The sequence below is a fragment of the Salmo salar genome, chromosome 20, assembly GCF_965601325.2.
Source record: "Salmo salar chromosome 20, fSalSal1, whole genome shotgun sequence".
Lineage (NCBI taxonomy): Eukaryota > Metazoa > Chordata > Actinopteri > Salmoniformes > Salmonidae > Salmo > Salmo salar.
The window spans coordinates 57,440,874-57,468,700 of NC_138310.1; the positions used below are offsets into that span (position 1 = coordinate 57,440,874).

The following is a 27,827-nucleotide window of genomic DNA, read 5'->3' on the forward strand; positions in this document are numbered from 1 at the left end:
AGAGGGAGAGAGGATGGGGGATAGAGGGAGAGAGGATGGGGATAGAGAGAGAGGATGGGGGATAGAGGGAGAGAGGATGGGGGATAGAGGGAGAGAGGATGGGGGATAGAGGGAGAGAGGATGGGGGATAGAGGGAGAGAGGATGGGGGATAGAGGGAGAGAGGATGGGGGATAGAGGGAGAGAGGATGGGGGATAGAGGGAGAGAGGATGGGGGATAGAGGGAGAGAGGATGGGGGATAGAGGGAGAGAGGATGGGGGATAGAGGGAGAGAGGATGGGGGATAGAGGGAGAGAGGATGGGGGATAGAGGGAGAGGATGGGGGAGAGAGGGAGAGGATGGGGGAGAGAGGGAGAGGATGGGGGATAGAGGGAGAGGATGGGGATAGTGGATAGAGGGAGAGGATAGGGATAGAGGGAGAGGATGGGGATAGAGGGGGAGGATGAGGGATAGAGGGAGAGGATGAGGGAGAGGATGGGGAAAAGGGGGGAGTGTGGGGGATAGAGGGAGGGAGAGGATGGGGGATAGAGTGAGAGGATGGGGATAGAGGGAGAGGATGAGGGATAGAGGGAGGATGGGGGATAGAGTGAGAGGATGGGGATAGTGGATGGGGATAGAGGGAGAGGATGGGGATAGAGGGAGAGGGATAGAGGATAGAGAGAGAGGATAGGGGATGGAGGGATAGGATGGGGAAAGAGGGATAGAGAGAGGATGGGGAAAAGGGGGGAGTGTGGGGGATAGAGGGAGGGAGAGGATGGGGATAGAGGATGGGGGATAGAGGGAGAGAGGATGGGGGATAGAGGGAGAGAGGATGGGGGATAGAGGGAGAGAGGATGGGGGATAGAGGGAGAGAGGATGGGGGATAGAGGGAGAGAGGATGGGGGATAGAGGGAGAGAGGATGGGGGATAGAGGGAGAGAGGATGGGGGATAGAGGGAGAGAGGATGGGGGATAGAGGGAGAGAGGATGGGGGATAGAGGGAGAGAGGATGGGGGATAGAGGGAGAGAGGATGGGGGATAGAGGGAGAGGATGGGGGATAGTGGATAGAGGATGGGGGATAGTGGATAGAGGATGGGGATAGAGGATGGGGATAGAGGATGGGGATAGAGGATGGGGATAGAGGGAGAGAGGATGGGGATAGAGGGAGAGAGGATGGGGGATAGAGGGAGAGAGGATGGGGGATAGAGGGAGAGAGGATGGGGGATAGAGGGAGAGAGGATGGGGGATAGAGGGAGAGAGGATGGGGGATAGAGGGAGAGAGGATGGGGGATAGAGGGAGAGAGGATGGGGGATAGAGGGAGAGAGGATGGGGGATAGAGGGAGAGAGGATGGGGGATAGAGGGAGAGAGGATGGGGGATAGAGGGAGAGAGGATGGGGGATAGAGGGAGAGAGGATGGGGGATAGAGGGAGAGGATGAGGGATAGAGGGAGAGGATGAGGGATAGAGGATGGGGAAAGAGGGAGAGGATGGGGAAAAAGGGGGAGTGTGGGGGATAGAGGGAGGGAGAGAGGGAGAGGATGGGGGATAGAGTGAGAGGATGGGGATAGAGGGAGAGGATGAGGGATAGAGGGAGGATGGGGGATAGAGTGAGAGGATGGGGGATAGAGGGAGAGGGATAGAGGATGGAGGGATAGGATGGGGAAAGAGGGATAGAGAGAGAGGATGGGGAAAAGGGGGGAGTGTGGGGGATAGAGGGAGGGAGAGGATAGGGATAGAGGGAGAGAGGATGGGGGATAGAGGGAGAGAGGATGGGGGATAGAGGGAGAGAGGATGGGGGATAGAGGGAGAGGATGGGGGAGAGAGGGAGAGGATGGGGGATAGAGGGAGAGGATGGGGATAGTGGATAGAGGATAGGGATAGAGGGAGAGGATGGGGATAGAGGGGGAGGATGAGGGATAGAGGGAGAGGATGAGGGAGAGGATGGGGAAAAGGGGGGAGTGTGGGGGATAGAGGGAGGGAGAGGATGGGGGATAGAGGGAGAGGATGAGGGATAGAGGGAGAGGATGAGGGATAGAGGGAGGATGGGGGATAGAGTGAGAGGATGGGGATAGTGGATGGGGATAGAGGGAGAGGATGGGGATAGAGGGAGAGGGATAGAGGATAGAGAGAGAGGATAGGGGATGGAGGGATAGGATGGGGAAAGAGGGATAGAGAGAGGATGGGGAAAAGGGGGGAGTGTGGGGGATAGAGGGAGGGAGAGGATGGGGATAGAGGATGGGGGATAGAGGGAGAGAGGATGGGGGATAGAGGGAGAGAGGATGGGGGATAGAGGGAGAGAGGATGGGGGATAGAGGGAGAGAGGATGGGGGATAGAGGGAGAGAGGATGGGGGATAGAGGGAGAGAGGATGGGGGATAGAGGGAGAGAGGATGGGGGATAGAGGGAGAGAGGATGGGGGATAGAGGGAGAGAGGATGGGGGATAGAGGGAGAGGATGGGGGATAGTGGATAGAGGATGGGGATAGAGGATGGGGATAGAGGATGGGGATAGAGGATGGGGATAGAGGATGGGGATAGAGGGAGAGAGGATGGGGATAGAGGGAGAGAGGATGGGGGATAGAGGGAGAGAGGATGGGGGATAGAGGGAGAGAGGATGGGGGATAGAGGGAGAGAGGATGGGGGATAGAGGGAGAGAGGATGGGGGATAGAGGGAGAGAGGATGGGGGATAGAGGGAGAGAGGATGGGGGATAGAGGGAGAGAGGATGGGGGATAGAGGGAGAGAGGATGGGGGATAGAGGGAGAGAGGATGGGGGATAGAGGGAGAGAGGATGGGGGATAGAGGGAGAGAGGATGAGGGATAGAGGGAGAGAGGATGGGGGATAGAGGGAGAGGATGAGGGATAGAGGGAGAGGATGAGGGATAGAGGGAGAGGATGGGGAAAGAGGGAGAGGATGGGGAAAAAGGGGGAGTGTGGGGGATAGAGGGAGGGAGAGAGGGAGAGGATGGGGGATAGAGTGAGAGGATGGGGATAGAGGGAGAGGATGAGGGATAGAGGGAGGATGGGGGATAGAGTGAGAGGATGGGGGATAGAGGGAGAGGGATAGAGGATGGAGGGATAGGATGGGGAAAGAGGGATAGAGAGAGAGGATGGGGAAAAGGGGGGAGTGTGGGGGATAGAGGGAGGGAGAGGATAGGGATAGAGGGAGAGAGGATGGGGTATAGAGGGAGAGAGGATGGGGGATAGAGGGAGAGAGGATGGGGGATAGAGGGAGAGAGGATGGGGGATAGAGGGAGAGAGGATGGGGGATAGAGGGAGAGAGGATGGGGGATAGAGGGAGAGAGGATGGGGGATAGAGGGAGAGAGGATGGGGGATAGAGGGAGAGAGGATGGGGGATAGAGGGAGAGAGGATGGGGGATAGAGGGAGAGAGGATGGGGGATAGAGGGAGAGAGGATGGGGGATAGAGGGAGAGAGGATGGGGATAGAGGGAGAGAGGATGGGGATAGAGGGAGAGGATGGGGGATAGAGGGAGAGGATGGGGGATAGAGGGAGAGGATGGGGGATAGTGGATAGAGGATGGGGGATAGAGGATGGGGATAGAGGGAGAGAGGATGGGGGATAGAGGGAGAGAAGATGGGGGATAGAGGGAGAGAGGATGGGGGATAGAGGGAGAGAGGATGGGGTATAGAGGGAGAGAGGATGGGGTATAGAGGGAGAGAGGATGGGGGATAGAGGGAGAGAGGATGGGGGATAGAGAGAGAGGATGGGGGATAGAGAGAGAGGATGGGGGATAGAGGGAGAGAAGATGGGGGATAGAGGGAGAGAGGATGGGGGATAGAGGGAGAGAGGATGGGGGATAGAGGGAGAGAGGATGGGGGATAGAGGGAGAGAGGATGGGGGATAGAGGGAGAGAGGATGGGGGATAGAGGGAGAGAGGATGGGGGATAGAGGGAGAGAGGATGGGGGATAGAGGGAGAGAGGATGGGGGATAGAGGGAGAGAGGATGGGGGATAGAGGGAGAGAGGATGGGGGATAGAGGGAGAGAGGATGGGGGATAGAGGGAGAGAGGATGGGGGATAGAGGGAGAGAGGATGGGGATAGAGGGAGAGAGGATGGGGGATAGAGGGAGAGAGGATGGGGATAGAGGGAGAGAGGATGGGGATAGAGGGAGAGGATGGGGGATAGAGGGAGAGGATGGGGGATAGAGGGAGAGGATGGGGGATAGTGGATAGAGGATGGGGGATAGAGGATGGGGATAGAGGGAGAGAGGATGGGGGATAGAGGGAGAGAAGATGGGGGATAGAGGGAGAGAGGATGGGGGATAGAGGGAGAGAGGATGGGGTATAGAGGGAGAGAGGATGGGGTATAGAGGGAGAGAGGATGGGGTATAGAGGGAGAGAGGATGGGGGATAGAGGGAGAGAGGATGGGGGATAGAGAGAGAGGATGGGGGATAGAGAGAGAGGATGGGGGATAGAGGGAGAGAAGATGGGGGATAGAGGGAGAGAAGATGGGGGATAGAGGGAGAGAGGATGGGGGATAGAGGGAGAGAGGATGGGGGATAGAGGGAGAGAGGATGGGGGATAGAGGGAGAGAGGATGGGGGATAGAGGGAGAGAGGATGGGGGATAGAGGGAGAGAGGATGGGGGATAGAGAGAGAGGATGGGGGATAGAGGGAGAGGATGGGGGATAGTGGATAGAGGATGGGGATAGTGGATAGAGGATGGGGATAGAGGATGGGGATAGAGGGAGAGAGGATGGGGGATAGAGGGAGAGAGGATGGGAAATAGAGGGAGAGGATGGGGGATAGAGGGAGAGGATGGGGGATAGAGGGAGAGGATGGGGGATAGAGGGAGAGGATGGGGGATAGAGGGAGAGGATGGGGGATAGTGGATAGAGGATGGGGATAGTGGATAGAGGATGGGGGATAGAGGGAGAGAGGATGGGGGATAGAGGGAGAGAGGATGGGGGATAGAGGGAGAGAGGATGGGGGATAGAGGGAGAGGATGAGGGATAGAGGGAGAGGATGAGGGATAGAGGGAGAGGATGGGGAAAGAGGGAGAGGATGGGGAAAAAGGGGGAGTGTGGGGGATAGAGGGAGGGAGAGAGGGAGAGGATGGGGGATAGAGTGAGAGGATGGGGATAGAGGGAGAGGATGAGGGATAGAGGGAGGATGGGGGATAGAGTGAGAGGATGGGGATAGTGGATGGGGGATAGAGGGAGAGGATGGGGGATAGAGGGAGAGGGATAGAGGATAGAGAGAGAGGGATAGGATGGGGAAAGAGGGATAGAGAGAGAGGATGGGGAAAAGGGGGATAGAGGGAGGGAGAGGATGGGGATAGTGGATAGAGGATGGGGGATAGTGGATAGGGATAGAGGGAGAGAGGATGGGGGATAGAGGGAGAGAGGATGGGGTATAGAGGGAGAGAGGATGGGGTATAGAGGGAGAGAGGATGGGGGATAGAGGGAGAGAGGATGGGGGATAGAGGGAGAGAGGATGGGGTATAGAGGGAGAGAGGATGGGGGATAGAGGGAGAGGATGGGGGATAGAGGGAGAGAGGATGGGGGATAGAGGGAGAGAGGATGGGGGATAGAGGGAGAGAGGATGGGGATAGAGGGAGAGAGGATGGGGATAGAGGGAGAGAGGATGGGGGATAGAGGGAGAGAGGATGGGGGATAGAGGGAGAGAGGATGGGGGATAGAGGGAGAGAGGATGGGGGATAGAGGGAGAGGATGGGGGATAGAGGGAGAGGATGGGGGATAGAGGGAGAGGATGGGGGATAGTGGGAGAGGATGGGGGATAGAGGGACATGATGGGGGATAGAGGGAGATGATGGGGATAGTGGGACATGATGGGGATAGAGGGAGATGATGGGGATAGAGGGAGATGATGGGGGATAGAGGGAGATGATGGGGATAGAGGGACATGATGGGGGATAGAGGGAGATGATGGGGATAGAGGGAGATGATGGGGATAGAGGGACATGATGGGGGATAGAGGGACATGATGGGGGATAGAGGGACATGATGGGGGATAGAGGGAGATGATGGGGATAGAGGGAGATGATGGGGATAGAGGGAGATGATGGGGATAGAGGGACATGATGGGGATAGAGGGAGATGATGGGGATAGAGGGACATGATGGGGGATAGAGGGAGATGATGGGGATAGAGGGACATGATGGGGGATAGAGGGAGATGATGGGGATAGAGAAATACCCGGGGGGTATAGAAGAGCGATGGATAGAGGGAGGATTAGAGAGGAGAGGGGGGGGATTGGAGGGAGGGATGGACAGGCGTTGTAGAGGAAGAGATGGAGTGAGAGAGAGAAGTGTTAGGTCAATGGAGACAACAATCACTCTGACAAAACCCTCAATAAATAAATCAAAAATATAATAGTATTTTCTAAGAAGTGAAGCTACATTTAAAATATAACAATTTAGACACTCTTATCCAGAGCGAATTACAGTGGTGAGTGCATACATTTTTGTGCAAGGGACACGACCACTTTCTAAAACCAAACAAAACACAACTGTTTACACCCAAACCCACTTCCCCTTTAGAATGCAAACACACACAGTGGCTGTTGTCCCTAACCCCTAATGTAGGTTCATATTACCCAACCCCCAATCCCTTCATATTACCCAACCCCCAATCCCTTCATATTACCCAACCCCCAACCCCCTCAAAGGACTCAGCACAATGACAGCACAAAACACAAGAGGGCAACTTCCTGCTTACAGACATCAACAACAACATAATTCAATTCTGCAATTCTGCTTTATTGGCTCTTCTCAATTCTTCCCCTCCCTTCAGGCATGCCTACATTAATAAGAGCTAACCGTGGGAATCTCGGGCAGATCTTAATTAGGGCCGGGACGATGCCAATATCACGACACTCGCTAGTATTGCGGAAAGGAAACAAAGCGAATTTAAATGATTTAGGAAAACAGCCCTAATGTTGGAAAGAGACATTATTATGATGTCATCCAGAGTCACCTGTATTTATTTTCTAAGCTACAGCACCCAACATTTTACAAACAGCAGGTTGTTAAAGGACCAAAGAGTTTGGTCTGCCTCGTGTTTTCATTAATAGCACGGAACAAATATTGCGATCCTGGTACCATCACAGCCCTAATCTTCATACTGTTGTTGACGTCCGTAAGCAGGATGTTGCTCCGATGTGTATGATGTCATATTGCTGACAGCAGTACCCTGTAGCAGTGGTTAGGAGAAACTCACCAGGGTGTAGGTGGACGTTTTCTCTAACCACTGATAAAGGGTCAGATGTTATTGTAACAGCTAGCTAGCTACCTGGCAGTCCAGTGTTCCTCCCAGGCTGTCGGCGGAGGGGGCCTGCAGCAGTTCCCAGGTGCCCCCCTTGTCAAAGGTGATTACAGAGCGCATGTTGTCCTCGCTGAGTGAGCCGTTGATGAGTGTGGCCACGAAGACGCCGCGCAGACCCTCCACGCGGTGCAGGTCAGCAAAGGGCTCGCTGGCAAAGTACCTGGGATGAAACACACACACAGGCGTGCACACACACACACACACACACACGCACACGCACACACACACGATTAGCATAAAAAACAACACAGTATCACGTTCAGTGTATCTTGTGGCTATGTTGGCAGGAAACCCGTGGTCTGCTCCCGTCGTGAGGTCGCCTCAGTATCAAGAAGCAATCAAGCCGCTCTCACCACACAACACATCTCCTGGCAGCTGGAGACGTGTTGGGAACACAGTCATTTGAATAATTATAGGCCCTGGACGCACTACGCTACACCGCAGCGCCATGACAACAGGGACTCAAACATCCAACATCCTGGTCACTGGGATGTAAACACATGCAAAGGGCCCTGTTGTTGTTTACCAACACGGAGGAGAAGACAGCCACTCAAGCTGACTCATCGTGGTCACGAGGAATGCACACCAGGAGGTCCCCCAGCTCTGGAACGATCAGATGTAGCTCTGGAAGAACAGCCTCCTCTCATCACTCCTTCAAAATAAATCAAGTTGGGTGGGTGCGCTTGATCAAAGTGGGTATACTTGATCAAAGGGCGTGTGTATTTGATCAAGGAAGGTTTGGTTGATCAAAGTGAGTTCTGTTACGTTTGTTCCGAGCAAGACACCACATATCTCAGAAGGCAGCCTACTAATTAGGCTGCCTTAACTGTTAGTCACTTCAACATATTTAGACTTGGGTTCAAATAGTTAAAAAAAAATGTAAATGCTTCGGCCGATTGGTTGTGCCTGCCTGGAGTGTCACATGGGCAGGGTTTGCACTTTTGGGACTTTTCTTTTGATTGTGTTGTGTCAATTAAGCTCAATCAAGGGCAGCTTAAGTATTTGAAAGATACCAATACTATCTGAACCCAGGTCTCGCATCCAGAACACTGCCATTTCCAAATCTCTTCCTGGGGGGGACACCAAAGAGGTGCACATTTTGGTTCTAGCCCAGCACTAACACGCCAACACTAACAATCATGGTGATAAGTCGATTAGCAGAATCTAATGGGTTAGTGCTGGGCTGGAACAAAAACGTGCAATCCAAGACTGGTTGACTAGGAACACCGTGCCAACCTGATGAGTGTGTGGCTGCCTGAACCCTCTGGGCTGTAGTAGAGCACATTCTCCAGGGACAGGGAGAAGGACAGGCCCTGCGTGTCTGAGATGTACAGGTGGGTGACGTTGTTGACGTGGTTGACGCAAACAAACACCTGGTCCTCCGAAGCGTCAGCGATGTAGTACTCCTGCAGGAGAAGAAGAGAGACGTTGAGCAGTTTTCCTTATTTGTGTCGGGCATTATTAAGAAAAATAGAGGTGATTCTCTCACAACTAAAAGCTGATGATTAGAATTCAACTTTTATTAGACAAAAACATGTACATTTTTAAGATAAATAGTGTTATGGAATTGACAGCTTTTTACTGTGAGTGGAGTATCTAGGCTTACAGTATTTTCTGTGATTGGTCTTGTGATTTGACTCATGTTGAGCAGTTAACTACTTACTAGCTACATAGTATAGCGTTTCCTTACAAATACATTTCCCCAGTTTCATCAACGATACAGTGACAGGTTTGTTCTCTGGACAAGGAGACTACTGGGAGCCACAGAGAGGATATTCTGGTGTGGCGAAGAAGGCCTGGACACTCACTGTGATTGGGTGGCGGGTCATGAACTGGGCGGCTTTCATTGGCTGGCGGTTGTAGGATACCCACAGCTGGACAGACGACGGTTCATGGCTCCCCAACAAAGTCTGGAACCAACAGATGTACAATTAATAAATCAATCAATAAGAAACACAGAGCTATGGAGACGACTTAATGCCTACCTCATAATTACGAATAATGTGACTCAATTATTATAGAATTTGCTAAGGATGTGCACGTTTAGGTTACACCTTCGAAGAATGACGAAAGCTACTTATACCTATTCATGAAGTGGGTGTGGGAATTTCCACGTGGAGTTGATAAACATTAGCAAGAAGTGCACTGACCACTGTCAGCGTAGCTAGCTAGCATGCTAACCTTATCTGGCTAGCTAATGTTCTGTTGCCATTTTTCTTTTACTAGGCCTATTCCATATTCAAAAGATTAGCCAGCTATGGCTGGTTTGGAGCTGGATATGTCATACGGTGTATTAGGAAAGTATTCCGACCCCTTGACTCTTTCCACATTTTGTTACGTTACAGCCTTATTCTAAATTTGATTAAATCATTTTTTCCCCCTCATCAATCGACAAACAATACCCTATAATGACAAAGCAAAAACTTTTATCTTTTTTTTTTTTTATTTGCAATATCACAATTACATAAGTATTCAGACCCTTGACTCAGTACTTTGTTGAAGCAGGTAAAAAATGTTTTACCTGTTTTTGCTTTGTCATTATAGGGTATTATGACGGGAAAAAAATATTTAATCCATTTTAGAATAAGGCTGTAACGTAACAAAATGTGGAAAAAGTCACGGGGTCTGAATACACTGCATATCATACGTTGACTAAAACTATGACTTATTAACTTAAATCGTTGTGCAACATTATGGGTAATATTTGGCCATCGCCTTTCAGCTCAAAAAAGTGGATTTCTTCTGATGTGGCCTGTGGGCGTTTAAAGACTCAAGTGATTAATCGATATGTAGTGTCGGGCGGATTGTAAACTCAGTGGGCCAAAGAGAACAATAAAATGCCAAATCTCATTGTTATGACAGCGAGACCACTTTGTTCAAGGAAGGAGGAGAAAGAGGTGTAATCTTTAATGAATTACAAGCAGGAAGACCAAAGTGCCGGTACTCGCCGCCCGTCGTTCTCCAGATCCCCAGAGAGACCTGAGACACTGGCTGCCCCCCAAATGGCTCCCTATTCCCTGCTAAGTGCACTACCTTTGACCAGAAACCATTGGAGCCTGGTCAAAAGTAGTGCACTATATGGGGAATAGGGTTCCATTTGAGCTGCAACTTGTGATGTGTCTCCTCTTACATGTCAGTCTGGCAACACAGACACCCTGTGATCTACCTCCCAGGGATTGGCTAGGCTCACATCAGCAGAATTGGGACTACTAACTGCCTGTCTGGCCGTCTGCCTTCTAATATGAATATTCTCTTCGTTAAAAGCTGCAGGCAATAAATGTCAAGCGTGTACACTCTTCACTAGATAGGCCGAATACACAGCCTAATATGATTATATTTGTAGTTACTGAAAAACGTGCACACACTGATTTATACAAGCATCTTTACCGAGCTGGGACAAAACAATATCATAGAATATGAGTAAAGGACAGCGTTTACATCAAAGAGCAGCCAACAGTTTTGCGGAAAAGAGATGTGTCACACAGACATGGAAATCCCACAACGATGCTAACAATGAAGAGGACAGATGGCTTCAGTAATGCACTGAAATAATGCTTCAGTCTGATGGGCCACACACAGGCACACTAGTGGTGCACAGTTGGAAAGCAGGCAGCCAATAAGAGCGCCAGAGCATTACAGGCAGACTCATTCACTTCATAGGATGGCAAATCAGGTTTATGGCTTCATCTTGGATTAACTGAGAGCGTCCTCACGGCAGCCAAGGTAATAAATAAAAACAAACATGCGCACACACAGCTTGCACAGTTCCCCCACTGATGAATCTAGGCAAGCATTCCTGTCAAGTAGTCTGTCTTTCTCCTGATGACCCAGCAGGCGCAAAACAGTGACTCCCTGTTCCCTGAGACACAATGTGCCTGCGTGTGTCCGTCTGCCTGCCTGCCTCACCTCCCCTGTGAACGGCTGGGTCCTCACAGCGCTATTCATCCTATTGATTTATCTAATGCTGCTGTTAATGTTCCGTCTCCGCGACCCAGTGTGCCGTGTTCTGAAAGCCAAGCAGCCACAACAACACAATGTGGGCATGGAAAATACCAAGGGGAGAGAAACTTAGTCTCGGAAAAGACTACTGCTTCAATGCTTCAATGACAGCAGGTCGGGGGGGGGGGTCATTTCAACCACAGTAGCTTGGCTGGCTTCCATGGCTGAAAAGTAGTCTACCTATCTGTGGAAAATGGATTCTATCCAACAGGGATTCAAATCAAATCTTGCTTTAACAAATGTATGGTATCTTAACGATCCATTAAACTATCATGAAATTATTACTTACAGATACTGAGCATCATGAGTAGCATTCTTATTGAATTGATTCACCTTTACATATTCATAGCGAGTATATACCTTGAGCCGTCTAGCTTCTCAGAACAGAAGCACTGTGCTTCCAATGCAAATGATGATATTTGAATACCCCCCCCTCCTCTCCATGTTCTATATCTAAACCAATAAACGGGAAGAACAGTTGTGGGGAGCACATGAAACCCTGTCCTCCCCAGTCCTCCTGCAGAGCCGAGCCTGTGGGAGCTGTCTGTGTGGTTCTAATGTTTGTTTATCCAGCCAGGAGATAGCTGTTCATCTGAGAGACAGAGCCATTTCCCAGACCTCCCATTGCTTTTATCACCTCCTTCCCTCTCTCCCACTGGACACGTCACATGGTGTTTTTTTACGGCGAAGTGCCATTTGTTTGTTTGTGTGTGTGTGTGAGATGCATCACATATTGCAGTGGGAGCTTGGGAAATGTGGGGTTTGGCGTCACACGTTAAGAAGAAAGTAAAGGACCACTACAGCTGCCGAGGTGTTGCAACACTTAAATCTCTTTTTATGTGGAAAACAGGAGGTCCAAACAGCAACTTAACTACGCATTGCGATTTCACATTCACTGTTGTTGGTTTGCTCTATGCCGTTACAGTACATTAAACACGTTGGGGGTATTGACGCATCAGGGAAAGCACAGGCAGCCATTCGATAAGAAGTCTTTGATCTTGTTACACTCCCTCTCATCTCCACCGAGACACCTTGCAAATAAGAAGGAAATGTGTCAAAAAGCTCTCTGTTCAGAAACCTCTTATTGACATCCATTTATATTAAGCCAGTTATCTTCGGGAGGACTTTGGAGTTAAGAGAAGGAGTAGAGGTCTTAAGGTCTGATTATCAATCATTACCCAGGGATCTATATTGTCAGGCCTGGGATAAAACTTGGTGATTCCGGGGCTTTAATTAGCCTAAGCAGCTCGGTGCTGTCAAAAGCTCGTGATATTCATTACTGTAATCCTATTAGCCCCAGCCGAAGATATTAGTAGGGGCTGGGTAGTGGGTGTGACTAGAGAGAGGGGTGAGAGTGAGTGAGTGACGAGTAAGCGTTGACTGGGCTGCTAATGGTCTGTGATACTGGGCGGCTAATGGTCTGTGATACTGGGCTGCTAATGGTCTGTGTAACTGGGCTGCTAATGGTCTGTGATACTGGGCTGCTAATGGTCTGTGATACTGGGCTGCTAATGGTCTGTGATACTGGGCTGCTAATGGTCTGTGATACTGGGCTGCTAATGGTCTGTGATACTGGGCTGCTAATGGTCTGTGATACTGGGCTGCTAATGGTCTGTGATACTGGGCTGCTAATGGTCTGTGATACTGGGCTGCTAATGGTCTGTGTAACTGGGCTGCTAATGGTCTGTGTTACTGGGCTGCTAATGGTCTGTGTTACTGGGCTGCTAATGGTCTGTGATACTGGGCTGCTAATGGTCTGTGATACTGGGCTGCTAATGGTCTGTGATACTGGGCTGCTAATGGTCTGTGATACTGGGCTGCTAATGGTCTGTGATACTGGGCTGCTAATGGTCTGTGATACTGAGCTGCTAATGGTCTGTGATACTGGGCTGCTAATGGTCTGTGATACTGGGCTGCTAATGGTCTGTGATACTGGGCTGCTAATGGTCTGTGATACTGGGCTGCTAATGGTCTGTGATACTGGGCTGCTAATGGTCTGTGATACTGGGCTGCTAATGGTCTGTGTAACTGGGCTGCTAATGGTCTGTGTAACTGGGCTGCTAATGGTCTGTGTAACTGGGCTGCTAATGGTCTGTGTAACTGGGCTGCTAATGGTCTGTGATACTGGGCTGCTAATGGTCTGTGATACTGGGCTGCTAATGGTCTGTGATACTGGGCTGCTAATGGTCTGTGATACTGGGCTGCTAATGGTCTGTGATACTGGGCTGCTAATGGTCTGTGATACTGGGCTGCTAATGGTCTGTGATACTGGGCTGCTAATGGTCTGTGTAACTGGGCTGCTAATGGTCTGTGATACTGGGCTGCTAATGGTCTGTGTAACTGGGCTGCTAATGGTCTGTGTAACTGGGCTGCTAATGGTCTGTGATACTGGGCGGCGTCGTTGAGCGCTTCACATGCTCAGTGCTCAACCGTATCCTGGGAGGGTGGGCTGCTCTGTGGGTTGGGTCAGGCTGTGGGGACACAGACAGGCCAACTGTAGTGGTTTAACAAAATAAACTGAGCATCTCAAGCTAATGCTGCAAGGATATGACAACAGAGGCTCTTAGATAGGAACAAATAGACTTATATTTACTATTTATTAAATGTAAGACTCTGGGTGACTAATTTAACCACATTTACTGAGTGTACAAATTATTAGGAACACCTGCTCTTTCCATGACAGACTGACCAGGTGAATCCAGGTGGAAGCTATGATCCCTTATTGAAGTCCCTTGTTAAAGCCGCTTCAAACAATTTAGATGAATGGGAGGAAATAAGTAAAATAACAATTTTAAAAACTTGAGACAATTGAGACATGTATTGTGTATGTGTTCCATTCAGAGGGTGAATGGGCAAGACAAAAGATGTAAGTGCCTTTGAAGGCGGTATGGTAGTAGGTGTCAGGCGCACCGGTATGAGTGCATCAAGAACTGCAACGCTGCTGGGTTTTTCACGCTCAACAGTTTCCTGTGTGTATCAACAAATGGTCCACCACCCAAAGGATATCCAGCCAATCTTTACACAACTGTGGGAATCATTGGAGTCAACATGGGCCAGCATCCCTGTGGAATGCTTTTGACACCTTGTAGAGTCCATGTCCCAACGAATTGAGGCTGTTCTGAGGGCAAAAGGAGGAGGGGGGTGCAACTCAATATTAGGAAGGTGTGCCTAATGTTTTGTACACTCATTGGAGTTTACCATATCGTTTTTAAATTTGCCTATTTTTGATTCATGTGAACGGTGTTGATTAACATCAATTACAGTCCAACCATTCGTTTGTGTTTAGCCTCATTACCATCTATAAAAACAATCCAAATCTACAATGAAAGGGGGATATCACTTTCTACGAGTGGAAGTGTGAAATGTCATAGCTTGAGATAACAATGCTAGACAGAATGAAAACACACGCCGTACTATCCTTTGGCTATGGAACATGTCATCCCATTGGGAATAGCAACAGTACTTGAGACTGCAGCATCCGGCTGCACTTGGCAACAGAGTCCTGATGAATGTGTGCATGAGCGTTTATTGACACCCTGGGGACACCAAGCCACAACTTCATTAACAGCACATAGATCAGTCATGTCTGACCAGCTGCACTCTCTGGCCCTGACCAACAGGTTGGTTGGGTCACCCAGCAGACGATAAACAACATAAACCATGTCACTGTTCTGACAATCTGAGCGACCCACCTCAGGATATGCTTGCCTCAATGGAGACCGTCACAGTAGCGCTCGTAGCAGCGCGTCACATGGAGTTGTGTTGTTAGAGTGTGCTAGCCTTGCCCAGAGAGAGTAGGGATGACTTTATGAAGTACGCATGTAGCTGTGAATGTTGAGTCAATTGATTTGTAAGAGACTGATATGAATAAAGATAAGGTAGTTACAATGCAACAAAAAAATCACAATACACAATGTGCATATTTACAGGGGTTTAAGAATGCATTTTTCATCAACGTTGGACAAGCTAAGCCGCAGCTCAAATTGTTAGAACCTTGCCTCTCCACTGCCCCAACCAGCCATCTGCCATTTTATTTTCAGTCTCTCCCTTTCCCCATTCCGCTACCATTATTCCATGCTCACTCAAAGGGCAGTCGTGTGTTTGTGTGTGAGATTGGGCAGTAACGCCAGGATTCAGATACGGAAGCATGTGTGTTTGGCCATGCCTGTTTAACAACACAGGGTTGACTGCAGCGAGACTGTGTGGTTATTCAGGGAAAGGCCCAAGTTTGCATAGACAGGAATCATAACCCGGAATTGGCTCAGAACAGACTAATATTTCAGCCATGTTTTGATGGGATTGTGTGTTTCAGACCACATTAACCCGGTGTTCCACAGTATATGATATGGCCCGTCTCTCCAGTCTCTACATTCCTTTCACAGAAAAAGAGATTCCTCTTTTCAAGGAGGGGTCAATGGTTAAGTTCCTCTTTCATTGTATAATGCTTTATTTGGCCGCATGTGCCCACGCAAAGCATGTTGGATATTTGTGACACAGATCCACAGCCAAGGAAGGAGGCCGGGATCAAACCGTCCCCATCTGTTTCAAAACGCAGCAGTTGTATGCCTGTGGCTTCCATATGATAAACAATGTGCGACTATCACAACCAGACACTGCTGGGGTCATCTGAGGGCAAAACTTCAGATAGGGATAAGAGATGCTCCCTTTAGAACGATTGACCCTCTATGCATGTGGTGGACTTATCAGGTATTTAAGCCTACCACTTGAATATGATGGGTTTGATTAATGACTTATAGTGCCTTCAGAAAGAATTCATACCCCTTTTTAATTTAATAATTTAAAAAATATATATATTTAACTAGACAAGTAAGTTAGGAACAAATTCTTATTTACAATGATGGTCTACCGGGGAACAGTGAGTTAACTGCCTTGTTCAGGGGCAGAACAGCAGCAACCTTTCAGTTACTGGCCCAATGCTCTAACCACTAGGCTACCTGCTGCCCCATTAACTTATTCCACATTTTGCTATTACAGCCTGAATTTAAAATGGATGACTTTTTATTTATTGATTTATAGATTTTTTTTTTTTACACACAATACCCCATGACAAAGTGAAAACATGTACTTATAAACTTTTGCAAATGTATTGAAAATTAAATACTGAAATATCTGATTTACATAAATATTCACACCCCTGAATCAATGTTAGAATCACCTTTGGCAGTGATTACAGCTGTGAGTCTTTCTGGGTAAGTCTCCAAGAGCTTTGCACACCTGTATTGTACAATATTTTCACATCATTTTTTATTTTTATTATTCAAGCTCTGTCAAGTTGGTTGTTGATCATTGCTAGACAGACTATTTTCAAGCCTTGCCATATATTTTCAAGAATTTGAAGTCGGAACTGTAACTAGGCCACTCAGGAACATTCAGTATTGTCTTGGTAAGCAGCTAGAGTGGTCTTGTGTTATAGGCTATTGTCCTGCTGAAAGGTGAATTTGTCTCCCAGAGTCTGTTGGAAAGCACACTGAACCAGGGTTTTCTCTAGGATTTTGCTTGTGCTCAGCTCTACTTCGTTTCTTTCTATCCTAAAAACTCCCTAGTCCTTGCAGATGACAAGCATACCCATAACATGATGCAGCCACCATGATGCTTGAAAATATGAATAGTGGTACTCAGTGATGTGTTGGATTCGCCACAAATTTAACACTTTGTTTTCAGCACAAAGTTAATTTCTTGGTAAATTGTTAGCAGTTTTACTGTAGTGCCTTATTGCAAACAGGATGCATGTTTTGGAATATTTTATTCGGTACAGGGTTCCTTTTTTTACTCTGTCAATTAGGTTAGTATAGTGTAGTAACTACAATGTCGTTGATCCATCCTCAGTTTTCTCCTATCACAGCCATTAACCTCTGTAACTGTTTTAAAGTCACCATGGTGAAATCCCTGAGTGGTTTCATTCCTCTCCGGTAACTGAGTTAGGAAGGACGCCTGTATCTTTGTAGTGCCTCCGTGTATTGATACACCATCCAAAAGTATAATTAATAACTTCACCATGGTCAAAGGGATATTAAATGCCTGCTTTTTTATTTATTTTTACCTATCTACCAATAGGTGCACTTCGTTGCGAGATTGGAAAACCTACAGGGTCTTTGTGGTTGAATCTGTGGTTGAAATACACTGCTCAACTGAAGGACCTTACAGATAATTGTATGTGTGGGGTACAGAGATGAGGTAGTCATTCAAAAATCATGTTAAAACACTATTATTGCAGCATTTAATCAATTTTCAATTCAGGTTTTAACAACAAAATGTGGAAAAAGTGGGGGTGAATACTTTCTGAAGGCACTTTATTAGAAGATAGATAGGGCTGGATCACACAATTCGTGTTCAAATAATCAATGTGGGCATTCCTCTCCATAATAACATGAGCATTCTCAACACTGCAAGAGCAACAGAATGCCTGACGTATAATTCCCTTGCAGGTCAACCTCACTTACTGTGGAAGTGGTGGCGAACATGTACTTGTCCCGGAGCTGGAAGTTGTCCACTCTCTCCAGGATGACTCGGCGGTTCTGCCCGCTCTGGAAGAAGTCGGTGCTGCTGAGGATGCTGGACACCCCCTGGGGCTCGTGCCTCTGGACCAGCACCGTGGTGGGGGAATCGTACGGCTCCACACCCCTAGAAAGATGCAGAAAACAGCGCCCGTCAGCGAGACATAGGTAGGGTCAAGAGTTTCTCTCTGACCACGTGGCCCAATCAGGAAAAACTCCAGGCCCTTGACCGTGAGTTTATCTTTGTTAACCATGTGAACTGAACAGGAAGGACTTAAGGGCCTTGGAGGTCTTCCCGTTCAGATAACATGGTCTGGGAAAACTCAGGGCCCAACTTAGTCATACCATACAGAGGGACATAAAGTTATGGTTACACACACACACACACACACACACACACACACACACACACACAGACTTTGAAAAACCGATGTTTTACAGATTACTGACAATCCAAGTATAGTGGAACGGCCTACGTGTTCCTGTGAACACATTCGAAACTCAGAATCCATTTACCACACACATAGATGTATTTATAGTTTCCCAACTGCACATTTCCAGTAGAAGTTCTGTGTGTGGCCATTTTAAGCTGTGAATTTACGGTAAGCTACAGCAGAACTGAAAGAGGTTTACAGTAGTTTATGATCATCTCCCATAAGGCATTCCAGATTCACACGGAGTGTTCTCACTAACAATGGAGCCACACAGAGAGAGCCTAGAGTCTTGACTGGCCTATAGCGTGACATTTTAGAGGGGGTCACGTTTTTATGGGAGCAGGCTGTCCATGTAGAGAGGATATGAAAGACCCCAGTCAGACAAACTTGGGACCTTGCCTGTCTAACGTTAGTTTGGGGACTTTGCCTACAGCCGGGAAACTGCCAATATTAGAGTTTGGGGCAGAGTTTCAGGCTTTGCCGAAATTAGAGAGTTTGTTGCATTGCTTTTGGGACTTGTCTATATCAACGTTTGGGGGCCTTGTCCATAGCAGACTTTGGGGGCATGCCTAAGTAGTAGAGTTTGGGGTCTTGCCTGTCTATCTAGCAGAATTTGGGGCCGTGCCTATATCAAAGTTTGGAACTTTACCTATATGGGCTATCCTTTCAATGTAACGCTGGCAGGGCAGTGGGTAAAAGCTAGCCTATCTAATAGCCAGTACACTGCGAAACAAAGGCCTCTTTATTTTTTATTTATTTATTCTCTCGATCCTCCTACGAAACAGGATAAAATGTTTAGGACAAAGGGGAACAAATACATACAATTTGCTGGTTCAAAATGTTTTGACAAATGCTGGTTAAACACGTCCAACAGTGGGATGTGAACCAGACAAAACCCCAGGGCTTACAGCCTTCTTAGCCTGATCTGCAGCGCAGGCCTTTTTCTCTGTGGCCTCCGCAAACGGATTAGACACGGAAAGCCCATAAATCGGCAAAGAACTGGACACACATGGTTAAAAAGGGAAACTGTCCATAGAGGCCGAGGAGGAAGAAGCACCAGAGAAAGATCTCAATGCAGCTGGTGATGCAGAAGCAGCACAGCAGAGTCAGTAGCTGTGTCCAGATTTAAAACGAAAATGACTGGTGGAAAAAACATGGCGGAGAAAGAAAAAAAACACTCCTTCTAGCCAATGTTTACACCAATCCAATGCTTTGAAATATGTGGGGAGGAGTGCAGCAGTACACACTTCTGGAGCTGCTTTCTTCCTCAGAAGTCCGCAAAGACTTTCAAGCTTTGTGCGTATAGTTACTGCTTTGGGATGAAATGGTTCGTGTTCGTTGTTGGGATGTATGGGTATTTGCAGTCAAAATCCTCCCTCTGCAACAGTCTCCTGAGACTCTGAGGCTCAGAAGCGTGATCTAAGAGGATCTCCTACGTTCACACTTGGTAGGGGGGAGGGGCGTCATCTCCCAAACACAGGAAAGAGCACGGGGGGGGGGGTGAGACTGCAGCGGTAGCTGCGATGTTATCTGCAGCGCTGCCTGGTATTACTGACTACATGATGCCACTTGAACAGGCAGAGTTAAGTGGGGCCCGGGCACTGGCAGACAATCATTTATTAATCAGAAAGAAGCCAGTCTGTCAGATGCCCCTCAAAGTCGCCACGTATACGACCACCTACACCGTCGGAGAACGCAGGAGGGCGAGAAAAATCAAAAGGGAGAAGGGCTATGTGTCTCTCTCTGCCACCAGAAGATGTGTGCACATGTGTGTACAAATAGTCTGGGGAGATGAAAATGCTGTCAGTAAGGTGAAAATGTTCCGAACGATGCAGATAGAAATACACTGAAAAGAACGGACGTGATTCCTAATTCTACTTGACAGACAAGCTTATACTTTCTACACAATACATTTCAAATCGGAACGCTCTGAAATGTTGCACCCTCCTTAACAGACCCCTGCTGTAGCTGACAAGCAGCATTACATATCTGCAGGGGAGAATGACAGCCTCTTGTTGTCATCTACTAAAGGCAGAGATTCTGTGAGGGAATGAAAGTGATGTCTCACCCAAACTAACCCTCGGCATCCACGCCTTTAAATTCTTAACAGATCGGTCAAATCCTTGAATGGATGGGATTTGAAAGTAAAACATATTTATTTTATGTTTGAGTGTGCCACTCTCCTGCCTAGGCCTACTTTACGTGGTGAGAGACACACGGCTGAGCTCTTTCACAAGGCACTGAATGTGTCGCAATCATCATTAGCGGTATCAGATTGTTTTTGTTATTTTGATTAACTTTGTCTGTGCAAACTCTGCCCATCTGGCACTCCAGCCAGGCTCAAGCAAACGTTCAAAAGTATTTGAAAGATTTCAAACACTATCTGAACCGAGATCTGGTTGATAGGAGGGTTCAAAATCATTCACACATAGTGAGCCCCAAATAACAAGCAGGTAATCAGTGTTTCTCTCCCTCAGGGACCGTAGTGGCATCTTCTTTGCATTGTCATTCAATTACAAGGGCCGATCTAATCTATGTATTTAAGTTGGAGAGGCAGGGAGTTAGCTCACAAGCTGCATGCTTGGTAAGCATACAGCGATCAGAAGACATGTTTATCTCTCCAGTGTCTGAGGTCTAGTGAGGGCCAGATTGAGGCAAGCAAGCAGTCACATAACAAAGAAAAACAGGAAGTAAACAGGAAATGAGGACACACACACACACACACACACACACACACACACACAACCCACCCATCCCCCTCACAGATCGTTGCTTTAATGTTTTGAGACAGTCTGGCACTCAACAGCGACAATTAGTTATACTGATGACTGTGCATTCTGCCTCTCCTCACACAATCATCACCTTTATATATATAGAGAGGCATTGCTCTTACCAGAAATATGCCTTCACGTGCTCTTGGATCAACACCCATGTCTCTCCAAAATCGTCAGATTTCCATAACTGCAAAAATAACAGAGGCGGGGGGTGGGGAGTAAATGGTCACATGTTGACTCCAGGCTGTATATAAACTGGCAGAATGTTTGAGAGTCGACCGTTTTCCATCATTTCAGTTGAGCTGAAATGTGAATAATTAGTTAGGGGAAAATTCCACAAAATGTCCTCCGTATTGTATTTTTCAGAGAGACAGTTTAGTAGATGCAGCTGTGACACTTAACCAGTATTTAAATATGCACCATTCTATTTGCAATTATGCAACTGACCTACATTCAGAAATATCGTCTTTGTTTCTCTAGAACAGTCACAGTGTATTATAAATCAAATGCTGTGGGGCTATGGTACGGTAATCCAGCATATGGAGTAGAGCCATTTGTCCACATAGGCATCTAACCCCGAACCAACTGGTGGCCACAGAGCTACTGACAAAGGAGAAGCCTGATGATGTCTTACAGTACTATAGCCCTGATTATTATAATAGACTCCTCCTACGCAATGATCTCCATCATGAAAAGACTGTTGATCAAGGGACTTCCTGGTTAAAAAAAAATAAAACATCTTTTTAAAACATGCTTACCTCTGCATGTTGTTAATTGTCTACGTTTCTGTCCGAGACCATTTTCAAGACAGTGAAGCAGCATTTCTATAGCAGCCAGTTGAATACCTGTTTGTTGGGGTGGGAGCCGTCATAGCCCAGGACCAGGTTGGCTCTCTTGCTGTGCAGCAGCAGATCTGTGGGCTTGAAGGGGATGGAGAACCCCTGGATGGTCTTGCAGAAGTCAAAGGAGTTCCAGAGGTAGCTGTTGGTGCTGTCTGCAAAGAGGTACTGGAATGAGAGAAGGACAAGACGGGCCAAGGTTAGGCTAAATACCCACTGGGGTCTGTTCATGAGTGTTACGCTAGAAATATATTGTGTAGAATAGATAGGACATTCATTCTGTCCTGTAGAACAGGGAATCATTATTGCTCTATACCTAACATTTCTATTTGTACCTGCAGCTTTCTGAACTGAAAACACCTCTGACGTGGCAAAACTTCAAGCCGACTGATTTCAACAAACTAGAATAGCAAGAACCAGCCTAATATCTCAATTCCAGATATCTCTAGTCTAGCTACTTCAAAAGACAGTTTGCAAACCCCCCCAAACTAAAAATATTCACAGAACTAGTCAGAGATATTTAATTTGAAATGCCTAATTAGATTACGCAATTATACAGAGCTATAATCCCATTTTGTCACTCCTTCCTTTGATCTATTTTTTAGCTGCCTTCCCAATAACTCCTCTATTCTCAACGGCCTCCATTTGGAAACGGGACAGAGCCCGTGAGAACAAAAGCTCTGCAGCGCAAGGCACTGAGCTGGAGGTAGTGAAATAAATGGATGCTATGAGATGACGATCCAAAGCTGAAATGATATCTCATACTGTAGATGAGTCACGACTAGAACATAGTAGGTCCCACATGTACAGCACATCACAGTGAGAAACTTCAGGGACTTGCTCCACTGTTATATCACCATATTCAGTGCCTTCAAAAAGAATTCACACCTCTTGACATTTTGTTGTGTTACAGCCTGAATTTCATATTCACTAAATTGAAATTGTGTGTCACTGCCTACACACAATACATTATTATAACAAATATATATAAGTATTCAACCCCTTTGTTATGGCAAGCCTAAATAAGTTCAGGAGTAAAAATGTGCTTAACAAGTCACATAATAAGTTGCATGGACTCTGTGTGCTATAATAGTGTTTAACATGATTTTTGAATGACTACCTCATTTCTGTATCCCACACATGCAGATAATTGTCGATTAGTGAATTTAGTGAATTTCAAACACAGATTCAATCAAAAAGACCAGGGAGGTTTTCCAATGCCTTTCAAAGGGCACCTATTGGTAGATGGGTAAAATAAACTAAAGCAGACATTAAATATCCCTTTGAGGATGGTGAAGTTATTCATTACACTTTGGATGGTGTATCAATACACCCAGTCACTACAAAGACACAGGCAGAGAGGAAGGAAACCGCTCAGGGATTCCACCACGAGGCCAAGGTGACTTTAAACAATTAGAGTTTAATGGCTGTGATAGGAGAAAACTGAGGATGGATCAACAACATTGTAGTTACTCCACAATACTAACCTAAAAGACAAAGAAGGAAGTCTGTACAGAATAAAATATTCCAAAACATCCATCCTGTTTGCAACAAGGCACTAAAGTAAAACTGCAAAACATGTGGCCTGAATACAAAGTGTTTTGTTTGGGGAAAATCCAACACAACACATCACTGAGTACCACTTTTTAAGCATGGTGGTGGCTACATAATGTTATGTGTATGCGAGTCATAAGCAAGGACTAGGGATCTTTTTAGGATAAAAATAAACTGAATAGAGCTAAGCACAGGCAAAATTCTAGAGAAAAGCCTGGGAGACAAATTCACCTTTCAGCAGGACAATAACCTAAAACACAAGGCCAAATATACACTGGAGATGCTTACCAAAATGACATTGAATGTTCCTGAGTGGCCTAGTTACAGTTTGACTTAAATCGTCTTGAAAATATATGGCAAGACTTGAAAATGGCTGTCTAGCAAAGATCAACAACCAACTTGACAGATCTTGAAGAATTTAAAAAATAATAATGTGCAAATATTGAACAATCCAGGTGTGCAAAGCTCTTAGAACCTTACCCAGAAAGACTCACAGCTGTAATCACTGCCAAAGGTGATTCTAACATGTATTGACTAAGGGGTGTGAATACTTATACACATGAAAACATGAAATGACCCCGGGAATAGATAAAACATCGCTCAGAGATGTACAACAATTATATAACATCAAAATGGGTGAATCTTTCTTTGAAGAAGATGTTATAAATAGGCAAATCCATAACCAGTCAGACTTGGTGTATAAAGATAGGCTCTACATGTAATGTTAGACAGCGGGTTATGCTATAGGCAAACCACTCATTATCTCGGATCCCGCTTAATTCATAAATCACTACCTAAAGTGATCACTGCAATTTATCTCTCAGACAATTCATCATATGCTTCTATAAGGGGAGGCTAGACGGACCCATATTTATCAAGCGTCTAGAGAAGGAGATTTAGGATCAGTTTTGCCTTTTAAATCGTAATGAATCCGCTTATTATGGACAGAGATTAATTGATCCTAGATCTGTACTCATACTCTGAAGAGGCTTGCTAAATACGGGCCCTGAATTCACAGCTCAGTGTGCACATGTGAAGAAACCCCTAATTTCCCATGGTAATCATCTCCATGATGTTGGGAGCATGTTGCAGACTAAGAGGGTGAAATCCTCCTGCTGTTATACCAGGCAGCCCTGCCTCTCTCTCTGGAGCCCACCTGTCTGCAGCTTCTACAGAGACGCACGCCGCTGCAGTGCTCACAAGGCAGGCCACACGCAAGTGCCCGCCTGCTTACGGAACAAACTGCGTTTCCCATGCACCCTTACACCTGGAAAAACTCCACTGGGATGAGTGCCAGGGGGAAAGGCTGGGTGCGTGGCCAGAGCTATGACTCACCGGCACACAGTGAGACATAATCCAACACGGCACCAAACCTCACAGCACTGCATCGAACAATCTCCAGCTCATGAGTGATAACTACGCATGTACACAAGCACACACCCACAGACACTATATACACAACTAAATCAACCCTTAGAAACCACAAGCTCAATGACGTTATGTGCCTTCTGCTGGTTTTGTGGAGATAGGAGAAACACATGAAAAAGAGCTATCCACTCATACTTTGATAACGTAATAAAACCCTACTGTATCAGAGCAGTTTGCAATATAGAGACAGGCCTTTAATTATCATACTGCACAATGAGTGCACAAAACATTAGGAACACCTGCCCTTTCCATGACATAGACTAACCAGGGGAATCCAGGTGAAAGCTAAGATCCATTATTGACCTGTTAAATCCACTTCTATCAGTGTAGATGAAGGGGAGGAGACAGGTTAAAGAAGGATGTTCAAGCCTTGAGACATGGATTGTCTGTGTGTGCCATTCAGAGGGTGAATGGGAAAGACAAAATATTTAAACAGGGTATGTTAATAAGTGCCAGGTGCACCGGTTTGAGTGTATCAAGAACTGCAATGCTGCTGGGTTTTTCACGCTCAACTGTTTCCCGTGTGTATAAAGAATGGTCCTCCCGAGTAGCGCAGCAGCCTAACATGCTGACCAAATGGGACGCGCCCCCGCGTGCGCCATCGCGCGCATGTTGATTTTGTCCACCCACACCAGATGCGATCAGGACACGCAGGTTGAAATATCAAAACAAACTCTGAACCAACTATATTAATTTGGGGACAGGTCAAAAAGAATTAAACATTTATGGCAATTTAGCTAGCTAGCTGTGTCCTGGTATTTTTATTAAATTTATTTTTTATTTAACCTTTATTTAACTAGGCAAGTCAGTTAAGAACAAATTGTTATTTACAATGACGCCTACCAAAAGGCCTCCTGCGGGGACGGGGGCTGGGATTAAAAATGAACTAAAAAAATATAGGACAAAACACACAACACGACGAGACAATACTACATAAAGAGAGACCTAAGACAACAACATAGCATGGCAGCAACACCTGACAACACAGCATGGTAGCAACACAACATGACAACAACATGGTAGCAACACAACATGGCAGCAGAACAACATGGTAGCAGCACAAAATGGTAGCAGCACAAAATGGTAGCAGCACAAAATGGTAGCAGCACAAAATGGTAGCAGCACAAAATGGTAGCAGCACAAAATGGTAGCAGCACAAAACAGGGTACAAACATTATTGGGCACAGACAAAAGCACAAAGGGCAAGAAGGATGAGACAACAATAAACACAAGTGTCAGTAAGAGTGTCCATGATTGAGTGATTGAATGAAGAGATTGAGATAAAACTGTGCAGTTGGAGTGTTTGTTGCAGCTCGTTCCAGTCGATAGCTGCAACGAACTGAAAAGACGAGCGACCCAGGGATGTGTGTGCTTTGGGGACCTTTAACAGAATGTGAATGGCAGAACAGGTGTTGTATGTGGAGGATGAGGGCTGCAGTAGATATCTCAGATAGAGGGGTGTGAGGCCTAAGAGGGTTTTATAAATAAGCATCAACCAATGGGTCTTGCGACGGGTATACAGAGATGACCAGTTTACAGAAGAGTATAGAGTGCAGTGATGTGTCCTATAAGGAGCATTGGTGGCAAGTCTGATGGCCGAATGGTAAAGAACATCTAGACGCTCGAGAGCACCCTTACATGCCGATTTATAATTTCCGTCTCCGTAATCTAGCATGGCAAGGATGGTCATCTGAATAAGGGTTAGTTTGGCAGCTGGGGTGAAAGAGGAGCGATTACGATAGAGGAAACCAAGTCCAGATTTAACTTTAGCCTGCAGCTTTGATATGTGCTGAGAGAAGGACAGTGTACCGTACTTGTATGAGGCGACTACCTCAAGCTCTAAACCCTCAGAGGTAGTAATCATACCTGTGGGGAGAGGGGCATTTTTCTTACATAACTACATGACCTTTGTTTTGGAGGTGTTCCGAACAAGGTTAAGGGCAGAGAAAGCTTGTTGGACACTAAGAAAGCTTTGTTGTAGAGCGTTTAACACAAATTCCGGGGAGGTGCCAGCTGAGTATAAGACTGTATCATCTGCATATACAGTTGAAGTCGGAAGTTTACATACACCTTAGCCAACTACATTTAAACTCAGTTTTTCACAATTCCTGACATTTAATCCTAGTAAATATTCCCCGTCTTAGGTCAGTTAGTTTATTTTAAGAATGTGAAATGTCAGAATAATAGTAGAGAGAATGATTTATTTCAGCTTTTATTTCTTTCATCACATTCCCAGTGGGTCAGAAGTTTACATACACTCAATTAGTATTTGGTAGCATTGCCTTTAAATTGTTTAACTTTGGTCAAATGTTTCGGGTAGTCTTCCACAAGCTTCCCACAATAAGTTGGGTGAATTTTGGCCCATTCCTCCTGACAGAGCTGATGTAACTGAGTCGGGATTGTAGGCCTTCTTGCTCGCACATGCTTTTTCAGTTCTGCCCACACATTTTCTATAGGATTGAGGTCAGGGCTTTGTGATGGCCACTCCAATACCTTGACTTTGTTGTCCTTAAGCGATTTTGCCACAACTTTGGAAGTATGCTTGGGGTCAATGTCCATTTGGAAGACCCATTTGCAACCAAGCTTTACCTTCCTGACTGATGTTTTCAGATGTTGCTTCAATATATCCACATAATTTTCCATCCTCATGATGCCATCTATTTTGTGAAGTGCACCAGTCCCTCCTGCAGCAAAGCACCCCCACAACATGATGCTGCCACCCTTGTGCTTCACAGTTGGGTCATTATGGCCAAACAGTTCTATTTTTGTTTCATCAGACCAGAGGACATTTCTCCAAAAAGTTATATCTTTGTTCCCATGTGCAGTTCCAAACCGTAGTCTGGCTTTTTATGGTGGTTTTGGAGCAGTGGCTTCTTCCTTGCTGAGCGGCCTTTCAGGTTATGTCGATATAGGACTCGTTTTACTGTGGATATAGATACTTTTGTACCTGTTTCCTCCAGCATCTTCACAAGGTCCTTTGCTGTTGTTCTGGGATTGATTT

The 27,827-nt window shown here is 46.6% G+C and overlaps 1 protein-coding gene across 4 annotated transcripts in view; it reads right to left on the bottom strand.

The window, feature by feature from the left end:
- The window catches only part of LOC106580924 (sortilin-related receptor), a 96,377-nt gene that overhangs the window by 46,258 nt on the left and 22,292 nt on the right, over positions 1-27,827 (bottom strand). For all 4 annotated transcript variants that reach the window (XR_014381892.1, XM_082966565.1, XM_045703672.2 and 1 more), the window contains 6 exons: positions 21,851-22,012; positions 21,125-21,192; positions 17,744-17,924; positions 9,092-9,193; positions 8,520-8,689; positions 7,251-7,443 (listed from right to left, as the gene is read on the bottom strand). Coding sequence is in view for 3 of the 4 variants with exons in the window: in XM_082966565.1 (XP_082822691.1) it covers positions 7,251-7,443; positions 8,520-8,689; positions 9,092-9,193; positions 17,744-17,924; positions 21,125-21,192; positions 21,851-22,012 (876 nt within the window). In the remaining variant the exon portion in view is untranslated. The remainder of the gene's footprint in view (positions 1-7,250; positions 7,444-8,519; positions 8,690-9,091; positions 9,194-17,743; positions 17,925-21,124; positions 21,193-21,850; positions 22,013-27,827) is intronic.